The sequence below is a fragment of the Molossus molossus genome, unplaced genomic scaffold (genome assembly GCF_014108415.1).
Source record: "Molossus molossus isolate mMolMol1 unplaced genomic scaffold, mMolMol1.p scaffold_m16_p_1, whole genome shotgun sequence".
Lineage (NCBI taxonomy): Eukaryota > Metazoa > Chordata > Mammalia > Chiroptera > Molossidae > Molossus > Molossus molossus.
The window spans coordinates 145,433,057-145,452,976 of NW_023425344.1; the positions used below are offsets into that span (position 1 = coordinate 145,433,057).

A 19,920-nucleotide genomic window follows, 5' to 3' on the forward strand; every position below is an offset into this window, starting at 1 on the left:
CATCGATGTTTCTCTCTCTCTCCCTCTGTCCCTTCCATTCTATCTAAAAAGCAATGGAAAAATATCCTTGGGTGAGGATTAAAAAAAATTTTTTTAAATAAAAGCAAACGTTGGTGGCTAATGGTGCTAAGAGAGCAAGAAGAGGACTAAAAATTCAAGCTCTTAAAATTATAGCTAAAGATGATTAAACTGAAAGAAGAAATTCATTTGTGGTTATGTTTCTGTATGATTACTGAGAATTTAAAAAATGCAAAGGGATAATACCAACTCCCCCACCCCAATTTTCCCAGGAAAGGGATGGTAACTATCATTACGACATATGGCGCACAATAACAAGTGCTTTAGGTAAACTATGCTATTTCAATTTTATACTCACAAGAGCCTTCAAGTTAAGTAATAACTTAGAGATCAGAGCTAGTAAGTAGAAGAGTCAGGATTCAAAACCACATTTGTCTGATTACAAAGACAATGTTCTGTCCACTGTACCATATTGGCAAAAAGAAAGTCAAAGATAAAATCAACTGGAATCTAAAATTGAGTAGAATGCTATAAAAAAGAAAAGATTACCAGTATGAGAGAATAAAAGAAAAGAAAAGAAGGGTTCTAGCCCTGACCCGTTTGGCTCAGCAGTTAGAGCATTGGTCCGCAGACCAAAGAGTCTCAGGTTCAATTCCGGTCAAGGGCACGTACCTCCATTGTGGTTGGGCCCCTGGCCCTGGTTGGTTGGGTCATGCGGGAGGCAACCAGTCGACGTGTCTCTATCACATCAATGTTTCTCTTTCTCTCCCTCCCTCCCACTCTATCTAAAGATAAATGGAAAAATATCCTAGGGTGATGATTTAAAAAAGGGGGCAGTTCTAGAAATGCTGAAAGAAAAAAAAATAAAGAAAAGGCTAAATTTAATATTAATGCTGAAGGGAAACACCCAAATCACTTTCATTTCCAAAAATTACCAGTAAGCTTATATTTCTTTTAAAAGTCCACTGTGATACTGAAATCAGACTATTTATTTCAGCTGCTTCATTTTTCAGTTATTTCTATGACTAACTAGAGACAAAGTAAATGCAAATTAAATCAATTTATTGGGTTTTTAGAAAAGCAATAAATTTAAATACTGGCCCCATATTACTTTTTACCAACACACATGGAAAGAATATAGGGTTGCCAGATTTTGCAAAAAAAAAAGAAAGAAAAAGAAACCCAAAACAGATGCCTACTTACATTTGAATTTAAAATTTCAGCTAAAGGAAGAGTAGGTGTTTAAGTATAGGTATACCCCATGTGTTTCATCTGGAACCTCTAACAGGAGGCCTCCTCAGATTACAGAAATAACGACAACTGGCCTTCCTAAAACTTATAGAAGACCTAGAATTTACTTCAGTTATATCAAAGTATTTCGTCCAGAGGAATAATATTTAACACCTAACAAAATTAGTATTATAAAGACATAATATTTGGTAAGCTAGCAATGGTACTGTGTTTGTGAGAAATGAATCAAATTATCTTAAAATGTTGAAGCATTTGCCAATTCCATATAGGAAATTGTCAGCAGTCAAGTAAATTGCTGCCTCAAACAAACAAAAAGCACTTAAGAGATGGTATGGATGAGAAATGAGCTCAACCTATGAGATTATATATTTTATCAAATAGTCAGCCATAAACATAAATTAGACTCGATTAGAGGAGAAATGCATTGAGAGTAAATTAATATAAAAGATATTGTTAACTTATTCAATATCAGCACAAAACCAAACTAAAACTCTTGGATTCTCGTGTGAATATCTTCTTTCTTTCCAAATGGAGAGGAAATGCTTACCGTCCTTGCTCAGGACCTTGTCCATTCAGCATGGCGAACAGAAACTGCCTTCGGCCTTTTTGCTCCAGTCGGTCCAGGTCTATCACTGGATTAGGGTAAGAGGGAAAAAAGCAAAGAACCATACACTTTAGCTACGTGGGCACTAAGACTTTCATAAGTGGTACATATAAAACAGAAGTTGGAGAAGTAGGGCCCACAGGCTGACCACTCGTTTTCATCAATAAAGTTTTATTGAACACAGCCCCACCTACTTATTTGCATATCGTCTGGGGCTGCCTTCCAACTACAATAATAGTGTTGAAGAGCTGTGATAGAGACAGTTGCGCCTACAAAGCTTAAAATATTTACTATCTCATCCTTTAAGAAAATGTTTGTCAACCTCTTGATACAAATGAAGCCTTACAACCTACGTTGAAAGCTCTTCTGCTGTATGCCAAGATAGAAGTGCTCCCACCACCTCACAGGTGCAAGAATTCTAGGAGACATTTCGGGGGGGCCCTAGAGATCTGGGTTTTGTGGCAGTTCAACTCAAGGTGCTTGTCTCAACATCCATTCCTCCCTTCCTGCTCACTTGTATATGGGAATGTTCCGGCCTCCAACAAATGGACCTATGTTTTCTAGCCTCTACGTTAGCTGGGTTTGACCACAGGATTAAATTCTAGCTATTATGTTGTATGAAACCTGCCTAACAGGCTCAGCGGGGGGCATTCTTCCTTTCCCCAGATGCCATTAAAGACCATGGAATAACTGAGCAACTAAAAGGATGGAGGACAGGCACTTGGATGGTGCAGGAGGCAGCCAAATGATCTCTCTTCTCTCTCTCTCTCTCTCCCCTCCCCCACTTCATCTCTTTCTCGAATCAATAAAAATATATACAAAAATTTTTATTAGACTGGCTGGTGTGGCTCAGTGGATTGAACATCATCTATGGATGACAGCTCCCGGTTCGATCCCTAGTCAGAACAATGCCCAGGTTTCAGGCTTGATCCCCAGTAGGGGGTGTGCAGGAGGCAGCCAATCAATGTTTCTCTCTCACATAGATCTTTCTCTCTCTCTCTCCCTTCCTCTTCTCTAAAAAAATCAATAAACTTCGGCCGGCGTGGCTCAGTGGTTGAACATGACCCATGCACCAAGAGGTCTCCAGTTCGATTCCCAGTCAGGACATATGCCCGATCCCCAGTGGGGGACATGTGGGGGGCAGCCAGTCTATGTTCTCTCTCATCGATGTTTCTGTCTCTCTCTTCCTCTCACCTCCTCTCTCTCTAAAATCAATAAAGAAACAAAAAATTTTTTTAATAAAATAAAAAATCAATAAACATTTAAAAAATGTTTTTAAAGAAATGCAATAATACTTCCTAGAACTAAAAGCTTGAGCTTCTAGATTGAAAGAGCCCACAGAATGGCCAGAACAATTAAAGAAAAAATATGAACATTATTCTGAAATTTAAGAACACTAGCAATAAAGAAAAATATGTTCAAATCTTCTGGGGAAGAAGAGGATAGTTATCATATACAGATTACACTCCTGGCCTGGATATAGAGAACCATGGACCAAATGCTTTAAAATTCTGAATAAAATGTTTTCAACACAGATGTCCATACTCGGTCTAATTATCAATCGAATAAACAAGTAAAAGAAAGATATTTCAAACACGATCGTCTCAAAATGGTTACCTCCAATGTGCCCTTCCTTTAAAAGTTACTGGAAAATATGATCAATTAAAATAAAAAAGAAGTCCTGGCCTGTTTTGCTCAGCAGTTAGAGCGTTGGCTTGCAGTCCAGAGAGACCCAGGTTCAGTTCCCACTAAGGGCACGTACCTCGGTTGCAGTTTGTCCCCGGCCCTGGTTGGGTCAGGGCTGTGCGGAAGGCAGCCACTCATTGTGTCCCTTTCACGTCGATGTTTCTCTCTCTCTTCTCTCTCCCTCCCACTCTATCTGAACAAAAAATGGAAAAGTGTCCTCGAGTGATGATAAAAAAAAAAAAAGTAAGCCCGGGCTATGTGACCCAGTGGTTGAGCATCAACCCATGCACAAAGAAGTCACCAGTTCGATTCCTGGTCAAGGTACATGCCCAGGTTGTGGGCCAAATCCCCAGTGGGGGGCATGCAGGAGGCAGCCAATCGATGTTTCTATGTCTTTCTCCCTCTCCCTTCCTCTCTCTTAAATCAATAAAGAAAAAAAATTTTTTTAATAAAAATAAAATAAGAATAAATCAGACGGAGGATGACACAGGAGACAGGAAATCTAGCATAGGAGAGAATTAATTAAATAAATTTTCTAAATGGCAGCAGTGGTAACAGCTGAACTGTATGCTAGAAAAGAACAAGAGGATGAAGAGAAGTCTTCAGGAAAAAAACAGGCAAGTTATTTGACAGGTTTGATTACTGGGAAATTTGGCATGGCCAATGGGGGATGTGAAAATAATTATAACAGTTATAATAAAAATAAAGCAGATGAAAAGTTGCGGCAAGCAAAAACATAAACAAGAAAGAAAATATAATCATGGCATATTCTTTGGCTCTGCAAGAATTAATATTTACATGCTTGTAATAATAGATACAATTAAGACTGGATTAAATAAAAATTTATGATCCACCTATATGGGAGGAAGGATACATGGGTATGGTGTGAGAGAAATTTTATGTTCCAAGACTGGAAGTCAGCAGATAATCTCTAAATTGGTGAATCAGAAAACTGCAATACAAATATTACTCAGAAATATGGAGTTACCCCTGGCTGGTTTGGCTCAGCGGTTGGAACATCAGCCCTTGGAACAAGGGGGTCTCAGGTTTGATTCCTAGTCAGGGGCATGTGCCTGAGTTTCAGGTTCGATCCTCAGACCCAGTCAAGGTCCTAAGAGAGACAATCAATCCATGTTTCTCTCTCACATCGATGTTTCTCTCTCTCTCTCTCTCTCTCCCTTCTCCCCTTCCATTCTACCTAAAAATCAATGGAAAAATAACCCAGATGAGGATTAACAAAAGAAAAAAGAGAGAGAGAAAAGGAAGGAAGGAAGAAAGGAAGGAAGGAAGGGAGGGAGGGAGGGAGGAAAGAAGGAAGGAAGGAAGGAAGGAAGGAAGGAAGGAAGGAAGGAAGGAAGGAAGGAAGGAAAGGAGAAGGGGAAGGAAGGGGAAGGGAGGGAAGGAAGGAAGGAAGGAAGGAAGGAAGGAAGGGAAGGAAAGGAAGGAAGGGAGGGGGGAGGGAGGGAGGGAGGGAGGGAGGGAGGGAGGGAGGGAGGGGGAAGGAAGGAAGGAAGGAAGGAAGGAAGGAAGGAAGGAAGGAAGGAGAGAAAGAGAAGAAAGAAAGAAAGAAAGAAAGAAAGAAAGAAAGAAGAAAGAAAGAAAGAAAGAAAGAAGAAAGAGAGAAAGAAAGAGAGAGAGAGAAAGAAAGAGAGAGAGAGAAAGAAAGAAAGAAAGAAAGAAAGAAAGAAAGAAAGAAAGAAAGAAAGAAAGAAAGAAAGCATTAAATGACAGAAAAAGTGACAAGTGGAGTTGTCAGCTGGACTGAGGCTGACAAGAAGGGAAAGGGAGTGATTTTTGGAGAAGGGGTGGGTGAAGGACTGTTTACTTTTAACTCAAAAAAATTTTTAAATTCTATTTGATGCCACATGCATATACTATTTTGACAAATAAAAATAAAAAGATTTGGATGCCTGGCTGGTTTGGCTCAGTTGGCTGGCTGGGTGTCATCCCATACACCGAAAGGTCGCCAGTTTGATTCCTGGTCAAGGCACACGCCTGGGTCTCAGGCTCGATCTCCATTAGGGGGCGTGCAGAGGCAGCCAATTGATGCCATGCTCTCACATCGATGTTTCTCTTTCTTCCTCTCTCTCTAAAAATCAATAAAACTATTTAAAGAAAAAAGGGTTGGAGCCATCCCATCAGCCATCAGAGGTCCAGAATAGTTCTGACCCCTCTGTCTAAACGTCTGCCATCTTGCTCTCCCTGCTGACCACAGTGAGCGCCTCACCCTTGCTAAAGTGGAAGTGGATACGTTCTCCTGCCCTCGGTTTCCTCAGGGATACTGGAGTCTCCGTCTCTGACAAGGGTATATCATAGAACTTGTACTCCACGTACACCTGTTTTACGTTCTCATCAAGCATCACTTCAGCTTCTGAGTAGAAGGCCAGGCTGACAATTTCAATGCACATCTTCTCTGAATCCTGGTAAGAAAAAGACATTTATTTCCTATAGGTTACTGATGCTCCAAGTATATACTCCGCTTAATTAACACACTACTCTCTATCAATCATAGGCATCCTCATTGAATGTATTACTCCTTGAGAATCAATTTATAGGTAAAATTGGCACCAAGAGACAACTTGACTGAATTGTCCCAGCTAATGTGTGGGCAATTTGTAATGAGAATTCAGCTGTTCTGTTTCCTAGTCCAGGGAATCATGTCTTCAGACCAGCCTTTCTCAGCCATCTCTACATAGACAATCAAGAAACTTTCTGAGTGGACAGCTTTTATTCAACTTTCTTGATGGAAACCTAGCCAGCATTTTCCCGTGATTAGCTCCTGAGAGACCTGCTGACTGATGTGGAGATCTAACAGCTGTTTTAGCCGCGATAGCACAAAGCTGCCCAGTCCTTCCTGCAGCCACCGAGGTGCAGGCCACCGAGCAGGACCTCAGACCACGCTGCCCTCACAGCAACCCCAGCACATTCAGCTCCACTTCAGAGTCACAGTCCCCACCGCCATCCTCTCTTTTAATTATCCCTGTATCTACTTCCACATTAGGGATACCAGCTGGAGGGCCAACATCTCTCTAGTTTCCGGAAGTGAGCTGAGACCAACCTAAGCCCCTCCTGCCACAGTGTTGCAGCAAGTTGGTGACATGGCACCAGCAGGAATCCACCCAAGACGCTCCCTTCCAGCCACAATTCTCCCTCTCATCTGAGTGCTCCCTGGCTTTCCTCCAGGCTGCCAGGCCAATGCGCCACTTCTCCAAAGATCCTCCCCTTTCTCTTCTTCTTTTAGGAAGCAAGTGGACCTTCTGTACCATCTCCTAGGAAGCTCAGGACGCAATGTTTCTCAACAAATCTGCAGCCAAAACAATCTGGGTGCCTCTTAAAAAAAAAGACACTTGGTGTTTCCATCTCAGTAGCCCCCATACAACCCTTCTTAGCACACATCATGGAAACCATTGATTCTATACAGTGTTTTCCAGAATGTGGGCTTTGACACTTATGGGTCACCTTAGTAGCATTTTTTTTTTTTAATCCTCACCCGAGGATATGTTCACTGATTTTTTTTGTTTTTACAGAGAGAGAGAGAGAAATAGCAGTTGGTTGCCTCCCACACTCATCCTGACAGGAGCTGGAGATAGAACCTGAAACCCAGGTATGTGCCCTGACTGGGAATCAAACCCACGACCTTCAGTGTATGGGACAATGCTCCAACCAACTGAGCCACACTGGCCAGGGCACTAGCTTTTTTAAAATGAAAGAATAGAATAGAATAGAATAGAATAGAATAGAATAGAATAGAATAGAATAGAATAGAATAGAATAGAATAGAATAGAATAGAAGGCAAATGGTAAAGGTAAGCCTTGTTTCTTGAAACCTTTGTTTACATGACTGTACTGGGAAAATGTAGAAATGTATTTCTTATAATAACAGTCATTTTAAAAAGTGTAATAGAAAGCAGGAAGGCCCTCCCTCCCTCGCCTTCCCCACGAGTGGACACAGCAGCGCCTCTGCCTTGCTTTTCCTTATTTTCTCCCTTCCCCTTCTTTTTTTCCCTTTTTCCCCCCTTCCTCCCTTTAAAATAAAAATTTTTTAAAAGCAGGAAGGGGGGGTGAGAGTGGCAAGAAGGGGGGTGAATGGGGAAAAAGGGGGACATCTGTAATACTTTCAACAACAACAAAAAAGTGTAATAGCTACTCTTATATCAGACTCTCTAAGATGGTTCCTGGGAACATGCATTTAACTTTTAGATATTTAAGTATAATTTATATACAGTAAAATTCAAAACCTTAAGTGTACAGTTTTGACAAATATACACAGGTATGTAATCAACATCCTAGTTAAGATACAGACATTTTCATCGCCCTAGAAACTTCTCTAATGCCACTGTTGCAATTTTTTTTTCCAGGTGTGTCCCTTCAGGGTCATGGTCTCTACTGATTGGTCGGAACCAGGGCAGGGGGTCATTAGTCATCATAGTTGGTCGTGATGTCAGTCACAGCGTTGGCCAGCCTGGCCTTGCTACCACTTTCCTGGGCCTGGAGCTGAAACACAACTAAGGCCTGCATGTTGTCTCTAGGGCTTAATACTTAAGGGAGTGGCCCTGCAAGGGAGTCATTTGAGGTTATTCTCTGCCCCCCTTGTTCTTCTTCTAAGGGGATATGCCACATGAGTTAGTGACATATCAGAGGAGGAAAGGTCAGGGGAGGGTCTGAACTGCATGACCATTGATATGAAAGGTCAGAGGGTCTAAACCACATGACCAGTGACATTAAAGTTCAGGGATTCTAAACTGTAAGACCAGCAATATGCCAGGGAAAGGTCACCCTTGGAGCAAGGTCCTTTCCTACAATTAATTGTTCATTGCCAGGCCATGATGCAAAAGAAGATTCGCTTTATTTATTTTTTATTTATTTTTTATTTATTTATTTATTTATTTATTTATTTATTTATTTTGCCTTTTTTTTTTCTTTGTTGATTTTAGAGGGAAAGGAGAGGGAGAGAGATAGAAACATCAATGAGAGAGAACACTGATTGGCCGCCTCCTGCATGCCCCCCACTGGGGATTTGGTCCACAACCTGGGCATGTGCCCTGACCGGGAATCGAACCTGCGACCCCTTGGTGCATGGGTTGACACTCAACCACTGAGCCACACTGGGTGGGCTAGCTTTTTTTTTTTTTTTTTTTTGAGGGACTTGGGGTCAAATTTCTCCCAGTTGGAGAATGTTGCGATTATTTTTAAGTTGTGAACCCTGTGCTGTTGTGTCAATGTAGGTTAAACCTAACTTCTTGAGGTGTGTCTGAGGAATAGGTATTTTACAAATGAATGGTTCTGTGATCTTTAGATCTTACCAAAAAAAACCTGCCATGATTAATGGGGATGAATATTTCCCCTATACTTAATAATGAATAAACACAGTGGCTTTCAAACTTTAAGCCTCAGTATATGTGTATCTGTCTGTGTGTGTATAAAGATTACTGAAATAAAAGTCTCCTGAAGCTCTGGCCAGGTAGCTTAGCTCAGTGGGTTAGAGCATCAACCCAATAAACCAAGGTTGTGGGTTTGATCCTTGGTCAGGGCACATACAAGAATCAACCAATGAATGCATAAATAAGAGGAAAAACAAATTGATCTCTCTCTCTCTCTCTCTCAAATCAATAAAATTTTTAAAAAGTCTCCTGAAACAATTCTTATCCTTACTGTGTGTGATGCAAACGTTTATTTTGTATTCTAAATCTATGTGGGTATCTTTGTGCTGTTGTTGCTCTTTTATTTTTTAGTGCTGGCTGGGACTCCCCTATTTTGGTTAGATTCCTGCTAATGGATGCCAGCTCACAAAGGAAAAACATTGCACCAGAGTCATGGTACATTGCGCCATAGCCCTTCGCCACATGTGGCTGTTGAGTACTTGAAATATGGCTAATCTGAACTGGGATTTGCTGTTAGTGTAAAATTCACACTGGATTTTGAAGACTTTGCATTAAAAAAATGAATTTACGATATATCAATAATTTTTCTATTGATTTCATGTTGAAATGATAGTATCTTTGACATTTAAGTTAAACAAAAAATATTTTTAAATGTTTTACTTGTTTCTTTTTACACTTTTAAAGTGGCTACTAGAAAAAATTTAATTAAATTTGTAGCTCTCATTTTAATTCTGTTCGAGCACACTTCATAGACTGTGAGCTCTCTGAGTTCTAGGACCACAAATCTGTTTCACTAACCTCTTCAGTCCCAGCATTTAGCATTTCTCTAACTTGTTTCCTTTCCGTGCCCTCTAGATTTAAGAAATTTTCAAAATTACTTTGACTCCTTCCCTTACAAACACTGTTATTTCAGTAAAGTTAGGAATTGAGAATGTTGGGGGAATAGTGTTGGTAACACTGAGAAAAAGGCCACTATAGTGTGAGAGTACAAATTGGTATAATTGTGGGGATGATAATTTGGTTGTATCCATGAAAATGTCAAGTGAACAATTCCTTTTAAAACCAGCAGTTCAATTCATAGGAAGCTATTCCACAAAAACACTTGCCAAGTATAGAAAGATATCTATGGATCGCGTCCTCCCACAACCACATCAAAGTTACAACTAAACTACAGAACAACCATCATTCAAAACCGCCTGAAATCAAGCTGAATGGAAGTCCTACAATTACAAAATTAAAGCAGCAGCCACATCCAGACTGGTAGGAGGGGTGAAGGCGGACGGGCTTGCCCCACACCCACGTGTGGTGGATAAAAATCAGGACACCTCACCAGGGAAGGTCCTCCCTGAGGACTGAGGGGTCCCCGTCCCACACCAGATGCCCCGCTCAGGGTTCCAGTGCCCGGAAGAGAAGTCCCCATAACTTCTGGCTGGAAAAACCAGCGGGATGTGTCTTGGTGTGGGCCTCTTGGGGTTCATCTTGTTTGGGACTCTCTGTGCTTCCTGGACTTGTATGTCTGTTTCCTTCACCAAGTTAGGGAAGTTTTCTGCCATTATTGTTTCAAACAGGTTTTCAATTTCTTGTTCTCTCTCTTCTCCTTCTGGCACCCCCAAGATGCAAATGTTGGCACGCTTGAAGTTGTCCCAGAGGCTCCTTACACTATCTTCATTATTTTTTATTCTTTTTTCTTTTTGCTGTTCCGATTGGGTGTTTTTTGCTTCCTTATATTCCAAATCAATGGTTTGCTTCTTGGATTTACGTACTCTACTATTGAATCTGTGTAAATTATTCTTTATTTCAGTTAATGCCTCCTTCATTTCTGACTGTGCATTCATCATTTCTGACTGGTCCTTTTTTATGCTCTTGAGGCCCTCACTAAGTTCATTGAGCATCCTTATAAGCAGTATTTTGAACTCAGCATCTGTTAGGTTGCTTATCTCCATTTCGCTTAGTTCTTTTCTTGGGGTTTTGTTCTGTTCTTTCATTTGGGACCTGTTTTTTTGTCTCCTCATTTTGGCTGCCTCCCTGTGTTTGTTTCTGTGTATTACTTAACGAGAGGTATGGGGCTCGCTGAGACCAGATGCTGCTTGTTTGAAAGAATTTAGGAAAACCTGAAGCAGGATCCTAGACAGGCCAATCCAATGGTTAAGCAAGTGGCAACAGCTTGGGTGGGCTTGAAAGTGGGACGGGGCGGGGTGGGGCGGGGCCTCAGGGAGTCAGAAGGGCGGGGCTACCAGTGTGAGCCAGGTTGCTGGAGTCCCAGATATGGCGACTGTCTGCCGCCCCCCGGGAAGGACTCACCAAAGGAACAAAGGCCTCTGACAGCACGTTTGTCCCGGAGAAAGCCCCCTCTCCAGCCCTCGCTCCAATGCCAAACAGCTCAGTTCTTCCCTGTATGTCTCTGGCGCCCCTCGAGCTGCCTCCCCTCCGAGCTTAGAGGGAGAGAGTCCGATAAGTCCGTGCGCGGGCCCTTTAGGGAGCTGCCTGGGGCTCCAGCCGCGTCAGTCTCCCTGAGCCTCAGTTCCCGCTGGTTTTTCCAGCCAGAAGTTATGGGGATTCTCTTCCTGGCACTGGAACCCTGAGCGGGGCACCTGGTGTGGGACGGGGACCCCTCAGTCCTCAGGGAGGACCTTCCCTGGTGAGGTGTCCTGATTTTTATCCACCACACGTGGGTGTGGGACCAGCCCCTCCGCCGCCGCCCCTCCTTCCAGTCTGGATGTGGCTGCTGCTTTAATTCCGTAGTTGTAGGACTTTCATTCAGCTTGATTTCAGGCGTTTTTGAATGATGGTTGTTCTGTAGTTTAGTTGTAACTTTGATGTGGTTGTGGGAGGACGCGATACCACATTTACCTACGCCGCCATCTTGACCGAAATTCTGATTTATATTTGTCTTCCCTCAGTATAATGTATCATATTGTGTGCACTGAGCCTGGCAAATTCGAAGACAGGCACTCTATAATTACTTGTTGAAGGAGCAAAACGGCTCACAGGGCTGCTGTGAGGATTGGGTGAGTCAATGAGTATCAAGCACCATCAGCATCATACATCGAGGTCCAAGTAAAAGGCCGTCTATTAATGTAATGGCATACTGATCAGCATTTAAGAGAAATTAAATAGAAACCTAAATATATCGACATGGGTAGACTACCAAACATTACTGATCGGAAAATGCACATTTCAAAATCAAAAAGAATACAGAAGAAACTAAGTGAAGAGTGCATGCACCTCCCTGTACATTTTTTTGCAACTGTTTACAAATCTATAATTATTTCAAAATAAAAAGGTTTTTTGCTCAGTGGTCTCAGTTTTCATATTTAGTTTTTCAAGTAGCATTGTTGGATACACAAAGGTTTTCTAAAAGGAGATTTTGTTTAGCAGACTTCAATTTAGAGTGATGCTTTTACTGATATTTTAGAGAGAGAGGAAGGAAGAGAGAGAGACACACACATCAATGAAAGAGAGAAACATCAATCGGCTTCCGCCTGCATGCCCCCTACTGGGAATTGAGCCAAAACCTGGGCATGTGCCCTGACCGGGAATTGAACCAGCAACCTCTTGGTGCATAGGTGGATGCTCAACCACTGAACCACACCAGCCCAGCTAGAGTAATATATATATATATATATTTATTTATTTTTTTATCCTCACGCGAGGACATTTTTTGATATTTTGTTCAGATAGAGTGGGAGGGAGAGAGAGTGGGAGAAACATCGACGTGAAAGGGACACATCGAGTGGCTGCCACCCACACAACCCAATCAGGGCCAGGGACAAACTGCAACTGAGGTACGTGCCCTTAGTGGGAACCGAACTCAGGTCTCTCCAGACCGCAGGCCAATGCTCTAACTGCTAAGCCAAACTGGCCAGGGCTAGAGTAATATATATATATTTTTTTATCCTCACCCGAGGACATTTTTCCATTTTTTTGTTCAGGTAGAGTGGGAGGGAGAGAGAGGAAGAGAGAGAGAGAGAGAAAAACATCGACGTGAAAGGGACACATCGAGAGGCTGCCACCCGCACGACCAACCAGGGCTGGGGACATAGAGTAATATTTTTAATGTAATCTGTCTACCTTGTAATTCAAATATTTACTGACCAGCTGGCTGCTTTTTGGATTGATCAGAGGTGGTATGGTTTAGAAACCTTGACTAGCATTCCGGCTCCTTCACTAACTAGGTCTATAATCCTGGACACATCATGTAATTATTTTCACCTTTATGATCTCTAAGGTGTTGTTGTCTAGCTCTAACATTCTATGGCTCTGATCTGTCTTATAATGACATTTATAAACATTATAAACATTTCTGTTTTATAAACATTTCTCAAGAATTAATTACTTAATGTCTAAAAAAGATATGACATAAAATTTCAATAAATGATAAACTTAACTATTTGCCATATTAATTGCTTAAGTCTACTGATTTTGAGTTGTTCCTCCCCACTCTAATATCCTTCATTTTCCTGCAGATCCTCTGACTTTCATGGAAGAGATTTGACCTCTACAAAATTTCCTTTTTCTGGATTTTTTTTTATCCTCACCCGAGGATATTTTTCCATTTTTTGTACAGATAGAGTGGGAGGGAGAGAGAGGAAGGGAGAGAGAGAGAGAAACATCGACGTGAAGGGACACATCGAGTGGCTGCCACCCGCACGACCAACCAGGGCCGGGGACAAACTGCAACCGAAGTACGTGCCCTTAGCGGGAACCGAACCCGGGTCTCTCCAGACCGCAGGCCGACGCTCTAACCGCTGAGCCAAACTGGCCAGGGCCTTTTTCTGGATTCTTAAAAACCTTACAGTTTATATCATATAATCTACCCACTTGATTTTAGGTCACCTCCACTTTACTGTTTCTAATGAAGTTCATAATCCTCAATTATATTTTAATCTTTCTTTTTTTTTTTTAAAATCCTCACCTGAGGACATTTTTTTTTCTTTTTCTTTTTTGTTCAGATAGAGGAGGGAGAGAGAGAGAGAAACATCGATGTGAAAGGGACACATCAAGTGGCTGCCACCTGCACAACCCCACCAGGGCCAGAGACAAACTGCAACCGAGGTACATGCCCTTAGCGGGAACCGAACCTGGGTCTCTCTGGACCGCAGGCCGACGCTCTAACTGCTGAGCCAAACCGGCCAGGGCTATTTTAATCTTTCATTCAGTCATTCATTCAACAGATGTTTACTAACAGAGTGATTGTTTTATACCTCACTTATACCTCACAAGATTCTAATACAATAATTGTTGAACATACCTATGGATATTCATATATTTGTGTGTGTGTGTCCTCAATTAATTCCAAAAGAAATTTGAGACTGAAATGTTCAATAGATAATTGTAATGACAGGTTTTAAAGGTTGGGTAGAAAATTTCAGAAACTGAATGATCCCTCTGAGCCCTCCCAGGAAGAATACTTTCCTCTATTCCAGCCTCCACCTCACCAGGTAGACCCCCCTGCTTTGGTGGAGTTAAAGAAAAGGACTTCACCAGGCCTGGGAAGAATCACATCACAGCACACAGTGAAGAAAGCAGTCGAGGGATGCAAACAGGAGCGAGAAGTGTTGAAGCAAGTTTCTCTTTTACATCAAGAAGACGACATTTTCATCAGACTGCCTCAACAGAGTTCCATTCACTCTCCGTTCATACTTAACTAAAAAACTTGAATTTCCTACCAGGTTCATTATAACTAGATCTGAACTTCACATAGATGGTCATTAAGCACACTGACTGTCATTATTTATGATCTTGTCACACACTCAATAATCATCCAGCGTACTTACTGCCTTAGGACGTTTCTGCAATATGGGTGTCACTATATCGTCACTGTCTGTGGTTTGTGCTTCACTGACCTCAGAAGCTTGTTCACAGGATTCTTTATCTGCTAAAGAAAAGGCTGGAGTTACACAGCTGTTTTAGAGCACCCTGTCCACGAAAAGACCCAGCTCCTACATCCTCAATCTTTCTGGTCACTAGTTCTGAGTACTTAGGTGTTGGCTCCATTTATTAAGAATGGCTCAGCGGTTAGAGCGTCAGCCTGCGGTCCAGAGAGACCCGAGTTTGGTTCCCGCTAAGGGCACGTACCTCGGTTGCAGTTTGTCCCCGGCCCTGATTGGGTTGTGTGGGTGGCAACCACTCGATGTGTACCTTTCATGTCGATGTTTCTCTCTCTCTCTCTTTCTCTCCCTCCCTCCCACTCTATCTGAACTAAAAATGAAAAAATGTCCTCAGGTGAGGATAAAAAAAATAAAAGAATCAAACCCTCTTTTTTTATCCTCACCCGAGGACATTTTTGCACTTATCTTCAGATAGAGCAGGAGGGAAAGAAGGAGGATAAGAGAGAGAGAAACATCGACGTGAGAGAGACACATCGACTGGCTGCCACCCACACAACCCCAACCAGGGCCAGGGACAAACTGCAACCAAGGTATGTGCCCTTAGCGGGAACCAAACCAGGGTCTCTCTGGTCCATGGGCTGGCGCTCTAACTGCTGGGCCAAATCGGCCAGGTCTGAAACCCTTTTTCAAAGATTCACTTGCTCTGAAGCTTGCCAAATACACGGGGTTCACTTGAAAAAAAGAAAGGGAAAGAAGGAAGAATGGAAAGAAGGAAGAAAGTTAGTTCATCCCTTTGTAGGAGTTGGAGTAAAAAAGCCAAGGAAATGCAGAGCGCTCAGGGTGTAGAAGATTGCATTGTCCAAAGACAGCCTCAAACAATATCGCCCGTCCCACATGCTCTCTTCACAATGTAACCTTAATGCATGTTATTGGATATTTGAATTTCCTCTTTGTAGAGTGCCATTCAAATCGCTCATTTTCCTGTTAGGTTGTTTGTCTTTTACTTATTGATTTGTAGGAGTTCTGTATATTTTCTGAGTTTGAGCCCTTTGATGGTTACACGTGTTACAAATGTCTTTTCCACTCTGCAGCTTGCCTATTTATAATCTCTTACAGAACAGGAATTCTTACTTTGGAAGGTAGTCAACTTTATCAATGGTTTCTTTATGATTAGTGCATTTTCTTTTTTATTAAAACTTTCCCATGCCCTGGCCAGTTTGGCTCAGGGATTAGAACGTTGGCCCGAAGACCAAAGAGTCTCGGGTTTGATTCCGGTCAAGGGCATGTACCTCGGTTGTGGTTCGGTCCCTGGCCCTGGTTGGGGTCATGAGGGAGGCAACCAATCGATGTTTCCCTCTCACATTGATGTTTCTCTCTCTTTTTCTCCCTCCCACTCTGTCTGAAGATAAATGAAAAAATATCCTCGAGTGAGGATTAAAAAAAAACTTTCCTTATTCTGAGTGATGGATAATGCTGTTATGAGTATCTGTGTACAAGTTTTTGGGTGGAGAAATGTTTTCATTTCTCTTACATAGATACCTAAGAGGAGAACTGCTGGGTTGTAAACTACATGTTTAACTTTTTTTTCTTTTTCTATTTTCTATGTAGTGTAGGCTACAAAATAGTAGTGAATTATATTTTTAGTGATATAACCCACAGTGGAGTATGGTCTTCTTTATTCTCCCAAATAGCCCAAGTTAGTAAAGAATATTAAAAAAAAGATTCTGGCCCTGGCCGGTTTGGCTCAGCGGTTAGAGCGTCGGCCTGCGGTCCTGAGAGACCCGGGTTCAGTTCCTGCTAAGGGCATGTACCTCGGTTGCAGTTTGTCCCCGGCTCTGGTAGGGTTGTGCGGGTGGCAGCCACTCAATGTGTCCCTTTCACGTCGATGTTTCTCTCTCTCTCTCTCTGTTCCTCTCTCTCCCTCCCACTCTACCTGAACAAAAAATGGAAAAATGTCCTCGGGTGAGGATAAACAAACAAACAAACAAACAAACAAACAAAAGATTCTGGGACTTCTGGTCAAGAAGGAGGAGTGGCTAAATACAGTACACACTCCTCCCACAACTACATTAAAAATTACAACTAACCCTGGCTGGTTTGGCTCAGTGGTTGAGGCGTCGGCCTGCGGAGCAGAGAGTCCCGGGTTCGGTTCCCGCTAGGGGCACATACCCCCCCCCAAAAAAAAATTACAACTAAACTACAGAAAAACCATCATTCAAAACCACCTGAAATTGAGCTGAATGGAAGTCCTACAACTAGGAAATTAAAGAGGACACATGGAGACTGGTAGGAGGGGCAGAGGCACGGACAGTCCCACACCCACGTGTGGCAGATAAAAATCAGGAGGGACACCTCAGCTGGGAAGGTCCTCCCTGATGACTGAGAGGTCTCCATTCCACACCAGGCTCCCCATCTCAGGGTTCCAGTGCCAGGAGGAGAAGTCCCCATAACTTCTGGCTGGAAAAACCAGTGGCTGAGGCTGAGGCTTCTGAAGCCCCAGGCAGCTTCTCTTAAGGGCCCGAACACAGACTTACTTGGACTTGCACCCTCCAGGCTCCAGCGCTGGGGAGGCAGCTTGAAAAGCACAAGAGACATACAGGGAAGAACTGAGTTGTTTGGCACTGGGGCGAGAGCTGTAGGGCAGCTTTCTCCTGGAGAGAGGTGCTGGTGGAGACTGTTGTTCCTTTGGTGAGCCCTTCCCCCGCTGGGCCGGCAGACATGTGCCATATCTGGGACTCCAGCAACCTGGCTCACGCTGTTTGCTCTGCTCTGTTGATTCCAGGACCACTCAACCTGTTTCCAGTGGCTTTACCACAGGATTGGCCTGTCTTTGATCATGTTTCAGATTTTCCTAAATTCTCTCAAAAAAGCAACATCTGGCCTCAGTGAGCCTCATACCGCTCACTAAGTGGCCCCAGGCCTGGCACAAGGAACAGCCAGCCTTCGTTCACAACTTGGCTTTTCCTGGGCACCTTCAAGCTCCATGGGACGACGATCAATCCACTGAGCCACACCAGCTGGGCTATAATGCTTTTAATTATAGGATCTGTAATGACTGTACATTCATTCCTAATTTTGCTAACTAGTGTCTTTGCTCCTTTTTTCTCGATCAGCACACCAGTTATCTATGTGTTGCTTCTCAGCTCACAATAAAATCTTCACTGTCTGCTCTGCAATAATGGAGGTGAACCCTATAAATATTTCTTCTTTGCCAAGTAGCACGATGTTAAGTTTTGTCAGTAGAGGGCATTGAAGGATCGCTGGATAAGAACAAGGTTTTCTCCTGGTTCCAGTGTGCTCACTGGGCAGGCTCCTGCAGCACGTGTGGACTCTGCAGACCAGGCTCCTGCAACTTCGGGCCTGGTTCCAGCAGCGCACATGGTTTCCTGCAGAACACAATTCTCGTAGCACATGGCTTCTGCAATATCCAATTCCAGCAATTCCCAGTGGCCGGTAGCACATGGCAGCTTCCCATGGGCAGTTTCCTTGCTATCCCCTAGAGTGGGTTCTCGGTGAAATGCCACTGGCTTGGCACCTGTCTGTGAGTGGTTTACTGCCAACATCGCAGAGGGAACGCAACAGTTCCTCTGAGTTCTGATGTGCAGCCACAGCACACCTCTCAGGCTTCATTCCCTCCGAGACCTGGTTTCAGCCCTGAAGGAGCTTGTCTACCAGACTCATATGTTCTTTGGTGCTATCTCTCAGGTCCCAGCGAAAATCAGGGGATTTGTGGATGCTCTTTATATCTGCTATTCAGAAATTTTTTAGAGTTTTCTTTACTTCTTACTAGTCAATCCTCATCCCCCTAGTTTGATCCCGTTATAGTTAATATTCTTTAAATCAACCATTTATTTTAGTTTTTCAAATGTGTTTTGATTGACTTTTTAGAGAGGGAGAAATAGAGAGACATAGAAATATCGATGTGAGAGCCCTGGCCGGTTTGGCTCAGCGGTTGGAGCGTCGGCCTGCGGTACAGAGAAATATCGATGTGAGAGAGAAACATCGATCAGCTGCCTCCCGCACACCCCCCACTAGGAATCGAGCCCGCGATCCGGGCATGTATCCTGACTGGGAATAGAACCGGGACCTCGCAGTCCATGGGATGACGCTCAGTCCTCTGAGCCACATCAGCCGGGCAATGATTCTTTATATTAAACTGTTTCTGTTCAAATTGTTATGTAGTTTCTGTCTCATGGTTGGATCTTAATTACTATGGTCATTCTAGATAAGGGAGTGTCAAGTTTGTTGATCTTTTCAAGCAAGTAACTTTGGCTTCGTTGATTTCTGTGTTTTTTCCTTCTTCTTTGTTTTCTATTTCACTGATTTCTGCTCTGATCTTTATTGTTTTCTTCTTTAGGTTTGATTTTCTTTTAATTTTCTAGCTTCTTGAAGTAGAAGCTTAGGTTGCTGACTTTAGATCTTTATTCTTTTCTATTTTTCTAAGCATTTCAAGCTACGAAACTACCTTACAAGCACTGCTTTGGCTGCATTCCCTAAGTTGTGATATGTTGTGTTTTCATTTCCATTCAGTCTTCTAATTTTCCTCAGGAGTTCTTCTTTGATGCAAGTGTTATTTAGAATTGTGTTGGTTAATTACCAAGTATTTGTTATTTCCTGCATTCATTTTCTAAGGCTACTGTCACAAAATACCACAGATTTGGCGAGTTGAAACAACAGAAATAAGCTCTGGCTGGTGTGACTCAGTTGGGTGGGTATTGTTCCGTGCTTGGAATGGTTGCTGGTTCGATTCTCAGTCAAAGGCACATGCCTGGGTCGTGGGCTTAATCCCTAGCAGGGAGCATGCAGGAGGCAACTGATGGATATTTTTCGCACACACTGATGATTTTCTCTCTCCCTCTCCCTTCTCTTCTCTCAAAAATCTATAAAAATATTAAAAAACAAAACAGAAATTTCTCCTGGCCAGGTTGCTCAGTTGGTTAAAGTGTTATCCCATACACCAAAAGGTTTTGGGTTTGATTCCCATCAGGGCACATTTCTAGGTTGTGAGTTTGATCCCTGGTTGTGGCACATGTGGGAGGCAACTGATTGATGTTTCTTTCTCACATCAATGTTTCTCTCTCTCTCTAAAATGTCAACAAAAACATATCCTTAGGTGAGGATAAAACAAACAAACAGAAGTTTAAGAGTG

General features: G+C 42.7%; 1 protein-coding gene and 1 non-coding gene across 6 annotated transcripts in view; both read right to left on the reverse strand.

The window, feature by feature from the left end:
* RPGRIP1 (RPGR interacting protein 1) overlaps positions 1-19,920 on the reverse strand; it is an 85,748-nt gene that overhangs the window by 7,313 nt on the left and 58,515 nt on the right. For 4 of the 5 annotated variants that reach the window (XM_036254373.1, XM_036254363.1, XM_036254391.1 and 1 more), the window contains 3 exons: positions 14,718-14,818; positions 5,787-5,979; positions 1,817-1,901 (listed from right to left, as the gene is read on the reverse strand). In XM_036254373.1, the coding sequence (XP_036110266.1) occupies positions 1,817-1,901; positions 5,787-5,979; positions 14,718-14,818 (379 nt within the window). The remainder of the gene's footprint in view (positions 1-1,816; positions 1,902-5,786; positions 5,980-14,717; positions 14,819-19,920) is intronic. The other variant, XM_036254356.1, reaches the window with a different exon arrangement.
* LOC118622370 lies at positions 16,378-16,517 on the reverse strand. The gene has a single exon (XR_004958054.1). It is a non-coding gene; the product is annotated as a small nucleolar RNA SNORA4 (small nucleolar RNA).